General features: G+C 40.1%; 1 protein-coding gene across 4 annotated transcripts in view; it reads right to left on the bottom strand.

Annotated features, from left to right (window-relative positions):
* Positions 1-9,681, bottom strand: part of LOC127568621 (fizzy-related protein homolog) — a 48,224-nt gene extending 38,543 nt beyond the window's left edge. Inside the window, exons 1-2 of one of the 4 annotated variants that reach the window (XM_052012592.1) lie at positions 9,538-9,681; positions 1,898-2,099 (exon numbers count right to left, since the gene is read on the bottom strand). In XM_052012592.1, coding sequence (XP_051868552.1) covers positions 1,898-1,972 — 75 coding nt within the window. In that variant the 5' untranslated portion in view covers positions 1,973-2,099; positions 9,538-9,681. Of the gene's footprint in view, positions 1-1,897; positions 2,100-8,368; positions 8,521-8,575; positions 8,786-9,257; positions 9,404-9,537 lie in introns of those variants that run through there. The other 3 variants (XM_052012588.1, XM_052012590.1, XM_052012591.1) reach the window with 3 other exon arrangements.
* Positions 9,682-18,661: the final 8,980 nt, after the last annotated feature.

The raw sequence follows: 18,661 nt of genomic DNA, 5'->3' as shown, positions 1-18,661 counted from the left end.
TCATGTTTTTATGAGAGCATGAATATATGGTTCAATGTTTCTTTCGTAGTCAAATAGGAGATCGAGCTTACAGTTTGGTTTAGCTCAAGTGGTTGCCAAGGAGGTTGTTCCCTAACTACTGATCAGCGGCTAAGTTACTAATGGGGACCATGAAGAACGGTTTTAGTTTTCCTAATGGTTATCTGGAAGGAATACCTGCTTATCTAGTATTGAATGTCAGGCATGCTGTCTAAAAACATGGATTAAGGGGTTGAGAGAGATGTCTGTGGGGTACAGCTGGGAATCATCACTACATGAATGGAACATGATGGGCAGCGTGGCTGAGGGGCATCATGTCCATGAGAAGAGGAGAAGGAGCCACTTTCAGTGAGGAAAAAGGATGTTGGAAGCAAGACAAAGACAGTGGAGTCAAGAGATCTTATTTGTAGAAAGGAGTAACTAATAACATAACTTCAGTGTCTTTTCTCTGTACTGCTCAGCTACTCGCTCAACTAAGTTCACACTTACAACATTTACAGAAGCTAAACAATTTACTGCAACATACAGAAACCCTGGGAGAATATCCTGACCACACCTCCAGAAGGATTACATGGCTCAGATGTACGAAAGAATCCCAGCCAATCTTTGCTGATTGGTTAAACCACAGAAAATGTTTCAACAGTTCTTTATCAGAAAAGGAGCTACAGATATTTAAAAATAATGATACACCACAATGTATAAGGATCTGTAATATTGCTTATATCTTGTAAAGTTTAGCTTTTTGAAAATACAGCTCATGACATTGAATACTACAGGTGTGACACTTCTGTTATAATCTCAAGCACAACCTAATATTACTACTGAAAGTATCCTGGGAATTGAGAATATAAATCTCTGCTCCATTAAGGAAGAATGAAAAAGGAAAGTGTTATTTAAACAGAATGAGTCTACAAAATGTTCTAATAAAAGGGGATCTGGGGATCCCAATACTTGAAACATAAAAAGTAAGAAAACAGGTACAGAAAGTGATTAGGAAAGTTAATGGAAGCGGCATGGAGCATTAAGTACAGCGGTCTTGATGCAACTTTGCAGGACACTGGCGAGACTGCACCTAGAGTACTGCACACAGTTCGAGTTTCCACATTTCAGGGAGGATGCACTTATATTGGTATTAGTATATTATTGTCACTTGTACCGAGGTACAGTGAAAAACTTGTCTTGCATACCGATCGTACAGGTCAATTCATTACACAGTGCAGTTACATTTAGTTAGTACAGAGTGCATTGAGGTAGTACAGGTAAAAACAATAACAGTACAGAGTAAAGTGTCACAGTGGGCACAGCAGGTTCACTAGGTTGATTCCTGGGATGAAGAGGTTGATGCATGAAGAAAGGATGAATAGGTTGGGCCTATACCCACTGCAGTACAGATTGAGAGATGATCTTTCTGAAATATGTAAGATTGAGAGGTATTGACAAGGTGGATGCTGAGAGGATGTTTCCCTTGGTGGGGGAAACCTGAATAAGGGGTCCTCTATTTCAGGGTTAAGGAGGAACTTCTTATCTCCAAGGGTTGTGAGTCTTTGGAATTCTCTACCCCAGAGTGCTATGGAGACAGAATCATTGAATGTATTCAAGAGAAAAGATTTGGGGACATTTAAAGTACAACAGAGTCAAGGGGTGTGGGCAGAGAGTGAGAACATGGTGTTGGGTCAAGGTGATATCAGTCATGATCTCATTCAGGGTAGCCTCACAGGACTGATGGGCCTAGTCCTGCTTCTGTTCTTAAGTTCAGTGATGTACTACAAACCCACATAATAACTTTCAATCCACGAACATACAAGGTTCCTCTCTCAGGCAGTGAAATATTAATCTCTAACTTCACTGCTCCCTACAGAACAAGCACAGATTTGCTTACCGGAGAAAGCATATTTTCAGCGACATTTTGGAAATGTGTTTGCCGAAGAAGCCTCCGCTCATATTCTTGGTCCATAATTCTATGGGATACGCACGACTGCAGGAGTTGAGTAGGGAAGCAGTAGCAACACAGCAGGTAGCACTGTCAGCCAGTTGAGGATATAAAGTCCCATTCACCCTACAGCCTTTACTAATTTGCATTCCTGCAGAAAAAAACATTTATGCATCAAAATTATTAAAACCTATTACAAAGATATATTGATACTGACAACGTCCAAATTACATGAAAATCACATATTGTTTTGATTAGGTAGTGTGTCTGAAAGCAAGATGATGTAATAGAACAATATACAAAGCTTTACTTTTGATACTCTACACAACTTTGTGGTTTGATACAAAATGTCATGGCACTAGTTTAGATTTCCAGTTGTTACACAAAAATTCTTTAAACATTGTCACATGGTTGTGCCAAGGGTGTTGGCCTATAATTCTGTACAAGGTAGAGATTAGCATGCAGAAGCTTAATCAGTGGCACTTACGTGCCTGAAAATACTTTTTTGCCTCACCCAGTTTGCTTAGGCTCATTTACTTCAGCATTTGAGGCAACGATGATATAGGCAAAACTGTTATATCAAACTAGACCAGTTATAAAGTCAGCCTGTTGAGAGGCCGCTAATTCTCAACATCAGGCTAGCAGATTGTAATGCTATCAGCAGCTTCAAAGCATTCCTAAAGAGGTCCATGCCATAAAATTGCTGCTGCAGCCATTAGTCCCAATGCTTATAAATGTTTAACCAAAGAGTTTTGCTCCTGTTAAAAACATAAATAGGTAGGATGGATGCCCAGGTTGTAAAATATAGCCAGCAACGTCATCTATCAGATCCAGGAATCAACGGTTCAGTACCACACTGAGAGTGAATATTCAGTAGGAATCACAATTGCCTTTTCTCAACCCCCAACTATTTGAACCTTCACTTACTTTAAAGTAAAAACATATATGTATTTATGTAGCATCATTCACATCCTTAGGACATCCCAAAAATAACTTCATAGCCAATGAGTGACACCAAGGTCCCATGAAAAAGCAAATGGATCCACGACTAGGTGGCCTGTCTCAGTCATATCGATCCAAGGGTGATTGTTTGCAGGGCACAGAGAACTGCGGGAATCTTTTATATCCACCTCAGCAGATAAACTTGCCTTCAACTTATCATCTTTAGAGAGTATCTTTAAGAAGCCTCTCTTCTGTGCTCCAGTGATGTTGGCCTGGATTACAGGTACAGACCCAACAATGCTGCTTGAAGATTTAACCTCTGACTCAGCAAGACACTATCAGGGGAATTAGGTGGTTTCCGAAAAACCTCAGGGTCCAGTCTTTCACTAACCGGAAAGTAAATTTCCCAGTTGAATCACCAAGGCATAGAAGCCTGTCGGCCAATTGGTAGTAAATTGGATTTACATAAATAGTTGGATTGCATAAATGGTTGGTATGGGCAGGTTAGGTCAAAGGCCATGGTTCTGTGCTGAAAGGTTCTCTGATTCAGAAAGGTTTAAAAGACACGGGTAAACGCAGGTAATGGGACTAGCTTGGATGGGCATCTTGGTTGGCATAGACCAGTTGGGCCAAAGGGCCTGTTGTTGTGCTATATGACTCTATGCCTCTGATTATAAAACATGGTTAAAAGGGAAGCTTCTGAATATATTCAGAAAACAGCTGGCATAGAACAGCTACACGGAGAAGAGCCCAAACAGCAGCTACTAGTTTCAATGTGAAAAACTACAATGGCTACTGGTACATGCAGCTTGTAGTGACCAATGTTTGTATTTTGTTACAAGGGTTGCTCATAAATGGAGTGGCAGATCCACCCTTTAGAAAATGTTGGCTTCAGTCTTGCTGTAATGAGATATGTGCAAGTGCCTCCTATATTATATGTCCAGAAGAAACCATTTTCAAAAGGAAGTTTGTGATACTTAGGCTCTTTTGGTATGAAGTGACTCTTCCCCGGTATTCTGTGAATCTTCACCTTCTACGTGGAAATTATGGACTCAAGTTTCAGGCCACTACCATGTTGGTATTTACCTTCTGTGCAAGTTGACACCTGTAATCTAATAAACTTGTCTTTATCCCCTTCCTTCAACCCTATCTGACCCGATATAAACCTTGTCAAGGCCTCTACTTCAATTCACCAAACCACTATTTTGCACTTCAAGGCCTCACTACGCTGCGCGCTTCCCTACTCCTGGGCTCCTCAAAACTAGAAACAGTCATACACTCTCTGTTCTTGCATATTCCCTTTGCAAAGTTAAAGATTTTATCTAATTGCACCTTATTCTTCTTTTCAAATGGAATGCAATCCCAATTTTTCTGCCTTTTTAGCTCCCTCCAGCAAGACAGCCTCATTGTGCCCATGTTATTTGCTCAACATTATTCTGAGGATCTAGAGCCCACGTTCTCAGTAATTCAACAATGTCCCATCTAGGAGTGTATAATTCACTATTACAAATGATTTTTAATCATAGTAGCAACTACTACTTAGTGTCTATTTCAGAATTCATTCTTATCGATATCCTTTCCTCTCACCATCTTGCAAGGTTACTCTTGCTCAACCAGGAATACAGAATAATTTGGGCAGCTGGCTATTCCTGATAGAGAAGTCACATAATGACAGGGGTTTCCTGAAGCCTCGACCTAAGCACACCTGAAATATCTTTCCATCATTTTCCCTCTAACCCCAGCAAAAAAATAAATTGATGAAAATACTGATTAAAGATTTTTTTTTAAAAAACACAGGTACTTTAAACTTTCCTGCTTCTTGAACTACAAGAATGCTGCTGGCCCGTAATCCCACAAAGTATTAAAGACTTTACCCAAATAATGCACTATTACTAAAAGCTTGTAAAATGAAAACTATTTCATGAAGCACATTGTGGTTATCCACAAAACTACTCTATAAATTGTTGTAAGGACAATTTGTAAAGTGTCATCATTATAAACAAACTTTACTCATGAAGAATAATGTAATCAGCTGGATCTTGTTGTTGGAGTAAATTCACTCTGTAGATTAACAAATCTCTCATTTAGTAAAATACAAATCCACTGCGATCTATATCCTTAACTTTGATCATGGAATTGCATGTCAAGAAAGAAACACCTCATAACCTGTACCAGACACTGTGGCTTCAGCTTGCATCTATCCTGCAGTAGGTAAATGATGAGAAATTGGTAACTCGGTTGTGAGGCCAGATACATACAAGTAAAAGATACAAAAGAAAAATTAGGAAATTAAATCTTATTAGAGAATACATTTGGCATTATCCCCGTGTCCAACCAAGCTCATAAGCTATCAAAAATCCAAATTGCTGAATTCATAAAAAGGACAGAAATACTTTTATTGCTAAAGAAAATAGAACATCTAGTGTCCCAAAAACTGATTTACTAGATTTCTAGAACAGAATCAATTTAAATGGAGAGAAATAGATGGGTAGTAACGCTTATTTATAATGCCCATTTATACAACTGTAGTTAATTCCATCTAAGTACAAAGCAATACAAAATCTAATTCCATTTTTAATACCAATTTCAAATTTTTATCCCCAATCCTTTTCCTTTGTCACATTACTTGGATTAACTTGCTGAAACGTCAACATTTAGACTGAAATACAAGTGGCTTGTTTGAATGTTGCCATTCCAGAGTCAAATCAACCACAGCAATTGCATCAAATCCAGCACCTGCAAATAATGTATACAGCAAAAATCATAAACCTAATCTACAAATGTCCAGTATTCTCATTATAAAGTGATTACTTACTATAAAAGGCAAATGGTACCTCTATCTTCTTGTATGTAACTGGCTTCTCAGTCCTGATCTATTTTATACAACGGGATGCATAATTCAAATCAATGTGGCAAGGATAAAATTCCCATTGTCTTTACTATATCATTTTATATTTAGCAATTATACATAAATTACAAATGGGAAATAACCATTCGGATCATCAAGCCCATTTCCACACAGTATGTACACTTTGCATATTCATGACTCTGCCATGAATACAACTCAAATCTTTTTAAAATTTTTGGCATCATGGAATTATATCTCCAATATATTTCTATGTTCTTAAAAAGAAATAAAGAGCAATTACAGGGTGTTACAACTTTATAATCCACTACATTGCAAACCTCTGTAAAATATGCAACTTGTCCTGATTTCCCCCTAAAAAACCTCACCATAGACTTCAATCCAATTCCTAAATGAGCAGTTATCTCACTTTTTCTGTACAGTCAGTTGCAGAAAACAGGTCTGTATGGCCTAATACTTCTTTCTCCTGTTCTTCATTTATTTTTACAGATGTAGCAAAAAAAGCAATTAAGGTATATATTACTTTGGGGGAGAAAAACCATTTTAAAGTCAGCAACATTTGAGGTTTGTCTTTTTAAAATTAGGTCCACATGCCAAATCTCTGTAAGTCAAAGTAGCAACAAAGATTAAATTCCATTGTCTCACTTGTGTTGAGCTTGAATGACGCACTGGACTTTCACTCTACATTGGTTGCAGCTCATTACCTAGGTAGTTCTATACCAATTCATTATTTATATAAATGATTTGGATGCAAATGCACAAGGCTTGAGCAGTAAGTTTGCAGATGATATGAAACTAGGAGGATAGCGAAGTAGGTTATCGTAGAATACAGGGGGATCTTGATCAGTTAGGGAAGTAGGCTGAGGAGTGGCAAATGAATTTCAATACAGTGAAGTGTGAGGTGATGCATTTTGGAAAGTCAAACCAGTGTATGACTTGTACCATGAATGGTAGGGCACTCGAGAGTGTATTGGAGCAGAGGGATCTAGGAGTACAAGTGCATAGTTAATTGAAAGCAGTATCACAAGTAGACGGGGTGGTGAAAAAGGCATTTAACACGCTGGCCTTCATCAGTCAGGGCACTGAGTATAGGACATCATGTTGCAGTTGTATTAAGTCATTAGTGGGGCGACACTTGGAGTACTGTGTACAGTTTTGGTCACCCGGTTATAGGAAAGACGTGGTTAAACTGGAAAGAGTGCAGGAAAGATTTATGCAAATGTTGCCAGGACTAGAGGGCCTGAGTTATAGGGAGAGATTGATCAGGCTAGGTCTTTATTCCATGGAACGTAGGAGAATAAGGGGCGATCTTACAGAAATGTTTAAAATTATGAGAAGCATAAATAAGGTTGATGGTAACAGTCTTTTCCCCAGGGTAGGGGAGTCCAAAACTAGGGGGCATGGATTTCGGGTGAGAGAGGAAAGATTTAAAAGGGACCTGAGGGGGAACTTTTTCACGTGGAGGGTGATGAACATATGGAATGAGCTGCCAGAGGAGGTGGTTGAGGCAGGTACAATAGTAACATTTAAGAAGCACTTGGATAGGTACATGGAGGGGTGGGGCTTAGAGGGATATGGGCCGAACACAGGAAATTGGGACTAGCTGGGTGGGCAGCGTGGTCAGCATGGGCTGGTTGTGCTGAAGGGCCTGCTACATCCATGCTACATTGCTCTATGACTCTATACAAGAAGAAATCTGGTAAATAAGGGCAGTGTAGCACCAAGTGACTCATTTGTTGGAGGCTTATTTTAAAACTGATTGGTAATAGCAACACTAGACCTAAAGAACAAAAATAAAATCACTTCCGAGCTCTATTTAAAATAATCACTGATATTATTCTTCTGGCAACCCTCACTGCTCCCCAAATGAGACTATTGACTGAGCCTTCAGTGCCTCACCTGAGAGGCAGCAATTTATGCAGTACATTAGGATCCATGCTGGCTACAGAATTATTCAATTCAGGGCAAAACCCAATCGAACTACACACTTAAATGATGCCACAATATACTGCATAGGAGCAGGAGCCAAAAACAATTTTTGCTTGCCCAACATTTGTGTGCAAAGGCCAACTGTATTGTTTCTGATACCATCACTGTTATATTAAGTTTACATAGTAGTGTCTAGTAATCAAAGCAGCATAAAGTCAAGTAGCAAGGAAAGCTCAAAGAATAATCAGTCCCATTTCTATTCCTGATGCTATCTATTAGACAAATAAATTCTCTGGAGCTTTTTGGGCTCACATGCCATTATGGGTTACTCTTCTGTATGATCTAATCAGTCCAAAAGAAAACTCTCAGCTCCTCACTCTTTCACTATATTTTGCCGCTTTCTCATCTCACCCTCGTGTTCTCACCACAGTTTAATTTCCTGATTCTTATTCTATTTTTATGTTATTGGAACTCTAATTAATAGTGGAAGCTCCAAAACATTTTAAAATGGGGATTTCTTCCATAATATGAAAAAAAGCTCCATTTGTAAACACATCTGGTCTACCTTTTTCATTTTAAGTTCCAATTTCTATTTTTACAGTGGAAACTTCTATGTCATAAACAATGGTAAACAATGAATAATTCATCGTGTATTCACTAGTACGGTGCAATGGTATAGTTACCTTCGATGGTATAGCTACCTTAAGGAAGAAGAAATCTTAAGATGTCTCGTCAATGTTTCACAATTCAATTAAATACCCACAGAATAAAAAAAAGATGAAATAAAACAAGTCGGCGTCAAAGACTGAACGGAAATTCGGCCACAAATGGAATCGAAAAGATCAATAAATAATAGTCAGTGTCCAAAACTGGAGAAGTAACCATCTTACTTTCCAAACTCCAGGAAAAGATATTTAGAAGTCCAAACGCTCGCACAAAATACGAATATTTCCTTCTCAAACACTGGCAAATCAAACACCAGATGGTAAACGACGTTCGTAATTAGCTCAAAGCTCACACATGTAATTCCTGAGTCTTCAACTAACCGGTCCAAACCCTTCGGAAAAAGTTCCCAGCACTCGCGAAAAGAGTTGTGTTACGACTATTGACTACACACATCAAATTTAAAGGACCGTCAGTACGCACACATATTCGAAAATAGATCCGGAAGACAAGTCTACCTTGCCAGAGAATAAAACGATTACAAGTCAAATATGTTGCGAGGTTTTAATTAAAGTTTTTTTTTTGGGAGGGAGGAGGAAATCTCAAGTATAATTTTCGACTACATGGTGGGAGAAGGCCGGCCTGATAGCAACAAACCTGGTTACCAGGCAGTTGTGTCAATTTCACACCACAACAAAATCCCAAACGTTCTAAAATGGAACGCCTCGCCTCAAAATGACCAACCCCAGATCTCTGGGAACATAATGGAAACATTGCTGCGAAATGTATCCACGTTCAGCAGCAACATAAATCTCGATCAGCTCTTTCGACTTTTGTTGCCCCAAAACACCGATTACTATTGATGCAGAGTTGTCATGGAAGACTTTCCTACAATCGAGGCTTGATTACCTTTTCATCGCACTGGTAAAATCATATGCTTCTTCGCTGCGGAATGCTTAAACTGATCTGTGGCAGATAAGCTCATTCAAAATGACAGAATTAAAAAAAAATTCTTCGCGTCCCATTCAGCCTGTTTATAAAGAATCCCTACTCAATATGGCTCCGTGGCAAGAAAGTGCACAGCACTATGGGAATGGCTGCCATAAAAGGGAGTGCTGTATTTCATCATAGACTAATGCACTATGAGTAAGATATATTTCATTGTGTATGTATGTGTTTTTGTAATCACCTGCACCAGTTTGGAAGATGCGTTTACCGTCTTATCTGTACACCGTTTCTCAACGATACATTTAGTCTCCCTGCTGGTAATAACGAGTAGTGTAGTTATTCGTGAATTAGAAGCAAGTTCAGTCAATTAAGGCTCCAGGATCCAGAAGGAATTCTGTAACGTCGCCCAAACTCTGATGTTTGTGAATTCCCAACAAATAAAATTGTAGGAAAACATGAACACACAGCAAAACTTTCATAACTATCAGGCATCAGGCCATCGTTGTCTTAAGAGGAGGCAGAAGGACTGTGTGTAATTCTCGTTATGATGTCATACACAGGCTGTAAGGTGTTTTGACACACTGTTACTGTGCAAATAAACGAGCAAGGATTTTCTGAAACATTTTTTCTTGAAAATATACCATTTAAAATGAATTCTAGTCCTTTTATCTAAAAATAAATAATTGTATTTTACTTGCCAAATCGGTTCAATGGTTATAACCATTGAACGGCATCATGGTACAAACATCTCGGGTGGATTCATGGAATCATATACTGGGCAATGGAAAAGGAGAATGCTACGGTTTTGGTGGAGGATGGGATAGGGTGGGATTGGCAGTGGGTCAGATGAGGAGTTCAAGCGGGATGGGAGAGGGCAGAGGGTGGGCTTTGTACCAGAAGGAAGAGGAACAAGTGGGAAATGAGAAGGGGCGAAGGAAGAAAATGGAAAGGGAAGGAATGGCAAAAGGGACAAGAAGCGAAGGGAAAAAGAGGGAAACGGTAAGAAGGTGAAAGGAGAAATGGTGACTGGGTTCAGATAGAGATGTGTGGAGAAGGAAGAGGGGAAGTCGGTGGGGGAAGAGAAAAGGGTGGGGAGGGGGGTGGGGGGGGGGGAAGAGGGTTCGGAGAGAGGAAGAGAAAGGGTGTGGGAGAAGGGGAGGGGACCAGAGGAAGAGAAGGAGGCAGGACAGAGAAGAGGGTGGGGAAGACAAGAAGTGGGAGGAAAGAGAAAGGGGCAGAAGAGAAAGCAGAGCAGGAAGGACGGGTGAGGCAAGGAATGTACAGAGAAGAAGGGGAGAGACGTTGTGGAGCAAAGTGGCAAGACTTAATTGGAGGAAAAGAGGAAGGGATAAGGAGGGGTTGGGAGGGAGGAGAGAGAGAAGAGTGGAGCGGAGCGGTTTACAGAGGAAACAAATAAAACTACAGATGCTGGAATCTGAAACAAGAAGGGCTGGAAGAACTCAGCCAGTCAGGCAGCATCTGTGGAAAGAGAAACTAGGAAACATTTCTGGGCAATGACCCTTCCTCAGTATCTTTAGATGGATGACCAGATGACTTTAGCTGCAGGTCCTGACGTGATTAATCATAGAGCACCTTGGATCCTTTCACTATATTAAAGGTGCTATACAAAACATAGAACATTGAACACTACAGAACAGGAACAGGCCCTTCGGCCCACGACGTTGTGCCTAACTAATTAATCTGCTAATTAAATGTCTAATTAAACTAATCCATTCTGCCTACACAATGTCCATATCCCTCCATTCTCTGCACATTCATGTGCTTATTTAAGAGCCTCTTAAACATCTCTATCATATCAACTTCCACCACCACCCCTGGCACTGCATTTCAGGCACCCACCACTCTGTGCAGATAAACTTGCCCTGCACATCTCCTTTGAATTTACTCCATCACCTTAAATGCATGCCCTCTACAAATGTAAGCTATTGTTCTGTAACAAAGTTATAACAAGGTTATACATTAGGTTTGGTGATGCTCCTTGTTCTTCATGCTAATTCATTTACTGAATGCCAAAAAACTAACTGCAAAAATTGATTCCAGTTGGAGGAGGCATAAATGAAACTCTCTACACACTTTATGCTCAAACGTTATTCACTTGTAGTCTGTCTATGCTGATCCTGGTGACAGCTGTCGTTTAATTCTCTAGTGTATCCTGAGCATATTATAAATGCAAAAGCAGGAAACTCAAAGCTATTTTCTCACTATCATTACAATTTATGTCAATAACATCACTCAGAATTGAGCACCTATATTCCAGGAACATGCAATAAGTTTAAGAATATTCAGACTGAGCAGGGTTTGGAATTAAAAAAAAAACTGGCATGACTGACTTCCACTTCATCATGGTGCCAAAGTAGTCATTTGCCCTGATTAGACACCAAAATAACTAAAATCAAAAGGTTTAGAAACTCAATAAAACAATTAACCAGGCAACACCCCGAAAGTCATTCTGAGATATTTATTGTAAAATGACTGATTATATGTTTTGCAATTGGCTCTGATTTTAAATAAAACAAATAATATATTTATAACTTAATAAATCCAATAACAATATGAAGACACTACTTCCATTTCCATAGAAAAATAGGAAGAGAAGCCATTCATTCTCTGGAGCCAGTTCAGTCATTCAATGAAATTGTGGCTGATCTGTAACCTAACTTCATCCATCTAACATGGCTGCATAAACCTTTCCGTAAACTATGACAATGTCCATGGAACTGTCCAAAAGTTTAACAGTGTTCATTCTAGATATTAGCAACATTCTTCAGTCGCCACCTATCCCCATACCCTGTTTAGCAAATGATTCCTCCATACATAGCACTTCCTTGATGTTATGAACACACACATACACACCTGCTCAGTGTCTTCACAAAAAAAGTGCTAAATCATAGTCAGCTTGTCTCCAATGTTCTCTTCATTGTGAAAACATATGCTGCAATTGAACAAGTGGCCTGGCCTTTTGATATTTATAACGTAATTTGAACTGAAAAGGCTGTTTTCTTTGCCCAGCTGGTTACATGAACAAATGCTTCTTATACTTGAGAAATGTGGGGAGAAAACAGAAAATCTGTTCCACAAATCATAGAAATCTTGCTATAGTCAAACCTTACCAACAATTCAGAGTATTAGATATCTTGTATAAAACATAATTCCTCCAAGTGAGACACTTGCTTACTGTAACATGCTTCTGTAACCAGTTCCTTTCGTGCTGAAACTGGCCCATTCCAGCACTGGTTTCCTGATTGGCTCTTTCATTCCACATCATTTAACAGCAACAATTGCATTTTTATAGCTCCTTTAACAAGAAGAAAACATACTAAGATGCTTCACAAAAACATAATCAGACAAAAGTAGCTGGCAAGATAAAGCAGAGGTTAGCAAATGCTAAAAGCTGATTCAATGGGTTTTAACTGAGGGCCCTACATGGAAGAAGGTGGAGGCAGAGTTTTCCAGTGTGTGGAATTTCAACTCACACATGGTTCTCCAAGCTCCATGTCCCATTCTGTCCTGCAGTTGTACTCTTGCTAAGTCAGTCTATTCTTCAACCACAATCACAAGATTTGAGTCAACCACTCATATACATGTAAAAATTTCTATGTAACATATTTACTCGTAAGAGGTAGTGGCACATGTATTGATGTATTTCTTTCATAGTATTACTATTAGATCTCCAAAGAAGAAAAAGCCAAATACTTAATTCAAACTAAAAGTCACTGATAACTTCCAATTGACCTCAACTGCCAACCTTAAATTGCTACAATAGCCTGGGTATGAAACTAAACATCATTATGGCCAAAGGTAACTAGCCAGGAAACTTACGAGGGTTAGAAAAATATAGCTATACCAGCACATTAATTCTACAAAATGAAACAAATCTGGCTTTTTATCTCTCCAAATTACTACAAGTCCACAGCACAAGCTCAAGATACTTTGGCAGGCTTACCCAGAAAGATAACAAGGAGAACTGGCTTGTGAAATTGCAATGACCAGTGCCGGTAAAGTTGCGGTGTCCTTAACTGAGATACAGAGAACTTGCCTTAGGGAACACCATGTGGCTGCATATAAAGTCCTCCAAAGAGAATGCAATGTGGGAGTGAAGAATTTTTAGTGAGAGAGGTCTTGGGCAAAGTGTTTTAAACCTGAAGATGTTTTCAGCTTGTAAGATTTTCCTGAGTGGATACTTTACATTACTCTTAGGGAAGTTGAAGGCTGTCTGAAGTTGATCAAGACATTCAAGGTGAGAGGAAAAGAATGTCTATGTTGATCCTCACTTGAGGATCTCTCTTCCCATTCCCATGGGAGAAGGAGCAAATGCAGTTAATTTAATCTATTAAATTAGTATCATTGTACCACCTTCTACCCCGCTGTTATAAGACTACTGAATGGTTCCCCGGTACAGTAAGATGGACTCTTGACCACACAATTTACCTCGTTTTGACCCTGTACCTTATTGTCTACCTGCACTGCACTTGCTCTGTAGCTGTTACACTTTATTCTGCATTCTGATATTGTTTTACCTTGTACTACCTTGATACACTGTGTAATGAATTGATCTGCATGAACGGTATACAAGACAAGCTTTTCACTGTTCCTCAGTACATGTGACAATAATATACCAATTCCAATTTAACCTACTTGTTCCTGTTGTCATGATGCTCACATTCCTGAGAAGATACAAATACAGAGCAGAAAGGATCACAGATGTTCAAGACATGCATAATATCTGGAGCAGCAAAAGAATTATCAAGGTGAAACTGAGGGCACACATAAGTAGAAACATCATCCACCTGCCATCCTATTTCTTATTGTCACGAGCCATAGTATACCAGGGATAATGCAAAATGCGTCGAACCTGTGAAACTCCAGGCACAAAACAAACCTCATAATACAGTAATCTTCTAAGATGCAGTATGGAGGGCCATCAGGTACTCAACTACCAGGAAGCCAAATGCTGCAACTTGTGTGGGGATGTGGATCACCTCTACAAAACCTTCCCAAACCACATTTGCAACCCTGCCTAGGTAGCAAGGCGAAAGGAAACACAACAGCAAATAACAGCAATCGTAGCTACTCCAAAAGAGACCAGAACTCTAGCCTCCGCCACCACCCTAGCTGAGAAGCATCTCATCGAGGAGGAGGATATAGAGCAAGGAACAGCACAGAGGAGGAATGTAATGTACACCCCACAGCCATCACTGAGATCAGTTCAGTCGACACAGAAGAAATGGAAAGCCAAACAGTGGCTAGGATGGACTGGTTGACACCTGGAGGAAAGAGGAAACCTCACAGATCCAAAGGAGCCAAAGTTCAGGGTGTCAAGGCAGTAAGAGGTTCCCAGAGATCATATTAGACAAGAGCAATCTCTCCTCTGCTGAAGATTAAGTAAATCAGCATGGGGAACAAATGCTCCTGCAATGTGTATGCTGTGGATCTGCAGTGCATAGAAATTTCTTCTCTCAAAGGGTAGTGAATCTCTGGAATTCTCTGCCCCTGAGAGTATGGAGGCCTTAGATATATTTAAGGTGAAGATAGATAAATATTTGAAAGTGAGGAATTGAGGGTTATGGGGAACTGGCACATAACAGGAGTTGAGGCCAGTACAGATCAGCCATAATATTGAATTGCGGGGCAGGCTTAAGGGGCTGGGTGGCCTCCTCCAGCTCCTATTTTCTTGTGCAATGTAGCCCAGACAAAAAAGAGCCAGGACAGAAGCTCAGTATTCCATAGGAAGGCATACAGGATACTGGCCTTCATTGGTCTGGGCATCAACTACAGAAGTAGGGAGGTAATGCCCCAATAGTACAAAACCTTGGTCAGGCTTCAGCAGGAGTGCTGCATGCAGTTCTGGTCACCAGGGTAAAGGAAGTATATTATAGTGCTGGAGAGGATACAGAAGAGATTCACCAGGATGTTGCCTGGGATGGAGCATTTCAGTTATGAGAAGAGACTGGAGAAGCTAGGTCTGTTCTCCTTGGATGTACTGCAAACCCTGAAGCTGCAGAAAATTACCTGGTGAAGACCACACAGGTCAGTTCACTCAGTATAAGACAAACTACATTTTTGAGATCCAATCACTCAAGATCAATCTACTGATATCACATTGGTGTTCTCTGATCACTGTTGGCTGATGTTACCTACAGGAAGACCGCAAGGCCATCAGGGGAAAATGAAAGCTGAACATGAAACTGATGAACCCTGAAAATATTGAGGAATCTAAAGAGTGATTACTTAGACTGAAGAATTGTGAAACTTGGCTTTGATTCTCCAGTCTACTACTGAGAAGCAATTGGGATGAACATCAAAATTCTTCATCCTCAAATGTGTTCAGAAAGTGATATCCAGAAGGAAATGTGCCAACTCCAGAATGAGGCAAGCTTGCACTTCCTCCAGAAGGTTCTCAGAGAGAACAGAATCGCCTGAAATTTTTAGTATCCTCAAATCCTTCAAGCAGGGCAAGGTAATTTGACAACACAGCCTCCCAGAATTTCCATTTCTCGGAGTCAAGGTTTTAGTTGCGAAAAAGTGGAAGATTCTGGTCTATCAACTCTTGGTGAGCTGTCTAAGTTGGTGTGTTCTTTCAAGATGAATAAAATCCTTGGAGGCCATGGCCTGTCAATTGTTTTTGACTCCTTGACATTGGATTGGCCCATAACTGCTGGAATGCACAGTGCTTTGCAATATGAATGAATTCACGAGAAGGGCATCATCACCTTTATCTGCTTGCAGAAAACAGTGGGACAAGATCAGTCTCACTGGAAACCCATCTCACTGCTTAATATAGATTACAAGATTCTGTCCAAGATCACTGCCAATCAAGCAGACTGCCCCGGGTCTGGTGATTCACTGGGATCAGACATGTGTGGAATAATGGGGTGGATACCTGCCTGGTCAGCTTGACCAGAAGGCCTTTGACAGAATATTGCCCAGGTACCTAATGGATAAGCTCTCCAAAATGGGGTTTTGATAGGGAATTCACAATTGAATATGACAGATCTACAAAGACATCAGTAGCACAGTTCTATTTAATAGATGGGAAACATAAAGCTTCCCAATCAAATATCAAACAGATCAAATATGTCTTATGGGTTGTCTTGACCCTTCTGGTTCCTCAGCAAGGATGAGGATATAAGAGGGGCGAATGGACCAGGCAGTTAATGCCTCCGGGTTACCATCTTTCTGCCACATTCACAATTGGTCTGGAATTGCTGAGCAACTATTACCAATTCAAATTGGTCCCAGATACCAGAACTAATTGCAGCAAAAGCAAAGCCATGTTCTGTGCCAATTGGTCTAACTGATACTTTGCCCTTTTCGCTGTGCTGTCCAGTTACTGAGAGTGCTGGGAACATGATTCAGAGGAGCTGGTGCATGCAAGAACTGGTTGGAGTGTGTGGCCAAGGTGAAGCAGGAAATGGTATTGTGGGAACTGCACTCCCTCCCAGTTGGACAAAGAAACTGGTCATGAGATGCAAGGTGCTCACACGGTTGCTACATACTATGCAGCTGAGTTTCATTCCCTGCTCCCATGCTGCAGCAGTCATCAGCTTTTTTCTGGAGAAAGAATATAGATTGTGTTCATGGAGATGCAATGAACAAACCTCCTGCAAATGACAGAAATCTACTCAATGTGGCATTCAACCTTTGTGTGTGGCTGTGTCAAACTATGCAATGATCATGGGTACTCAAGCAACAATTATCACTAGGTGCTTAAGTACTATCCCTACTGTTCTGAAGGATGGGTCTGGAAACATGCCATTCAGTTGAACCATGTTATACCTCCTGTCCCTCATTGAAAGGTCTGTGTAAGACATTTTTGATACAAGTCAATGGACTGCACTTCATGATCCTGCAAAATGGTCCTCCAATCTGACTGCAAAAGTCATTTGGCAGAATACCTCATCAGAACATGCAAACAAACAGCATGGCCTTGCTCGATTGGTGCTACAAAGGACCTTTCCTGTCAAATCATTCATGCATAGTGAGGGTGTTAGTGGCGCTGCACATCAGTGTCAACATTGCTGTGGTGGGGGGTGAGACCGTCATCCATTTTCATCCAAACTGGAATGTTCACTTGCCAGAGTCTTGGAAGGAAATGCAGTGGCCCTTGTCAGAGTTCATCCCAATCAGCTGTGGAACAATGGGATCTGTTCCTTCAGACACACTCTGATCCTCCAGTACAAAGAGTTGGTGAATGTTGCAGATTGACACATTCCAAGGTAAAGGACTACATGCTGAGTAACATACTGAAATTCTGTACAGGCAATGCAAATACTCTAAAGGGAAAAGACCACAATTTAAGGCCTTTCACCATTGCACACTGAGGGGCTAGAACCAGTGTAAGAATCCTCTTATTTGATCACAGAATATAGGTAATGCAAATTAAGAGTATGGTGTTATACAGAGTTATATATCTGCAAATTGAGAAAAATTATTTTTACAAAAAAAATCTTTGCTTAGAAATCTATCAAGAGTCAAAAATACAAACTTTGGTGCTTTCCCAACTTTCAAAACCCCACACTTGACAACAAAGACATGATCTTCCCTAAAGCTACCAGTGAGTAATTAGTTGGAAAAACCAAATTTCCTTTCCATTCAGATTAAATCACTTAATCTCATGGGGAAAATTCCATATGTTAACAGTTGGGTTTGGGAGTTTTAGTAAAGATAATAACTATCAAGTTGATTTTTCACAGCATCACACAAGTCCCTCTAAAAATAGAGCAGCAAAGCACAACTTATATGCACTCTGGGATAAATTACCCAACTCCTATTTACAAGTATTATCTTCTGTTACAAGAGCATTGAGTATTATATTTTCCTGTTTATCTCTGCATGTCAAATTCTTACCTTTCTAACTGCTCCATCACAGGCACAACCCTCCCCACCATCGAGGACACCTTCAAGAGGTGGTGCCTCAAGAAGGCAGCATCCATCACTAAGGACCCTCAGCATCCAGGACTCACCCTCTTCTCGTTACTACCATCGGGGAGGAGGTACAGGAGCATGAAGACCCACACTCAACGATTTAGGAACATCTTCTTCCCCTCTGTCATCAGATTTCTGAACAGTCCATGAACACTACTTAGTTATTCCTCCACTGGCCCCTGCACTATTTATTTTGTAATTTAAAGTAACTTTTGTGTCTTTGCACTACTGCTGCTGTAAAACAAATTTCACAACACAAGTCAATGATGATAAATTGGATTCTGTACTTCCAGAGCCATTAGTAATTAGCACAAAGATTTAGCTTTCTGTTGGGACTTTCATTAGCAAAAAAAAGTTTCTTCCAATCAGTCTTGGACAAGGACAATAGAAGTAAAAACCAACGTAATATCCTACTACTG

The sequence above is a fragment of the Pristis pectinata genome, chromosome 3 (assembly GCF_009764475.1).
Source record: "Pristis pectinata isolate sPriPec2 chromosome 3, sPriPec2.1.pri, whole genome shotgun sequence".
In the NCBI taxonomy this organism is placed as follows: Eukaryota; Metazoa; Chordata; class Chondrichthyes; order Rhinopristiformes; family Pristidae; genus Pristis; species Pristis pectinata.
The sequence above is the reverse complement of the archived record's forward strand: the minus strand, read 5'-3'. Positions and strand labels throughout refer to the sequence as shown.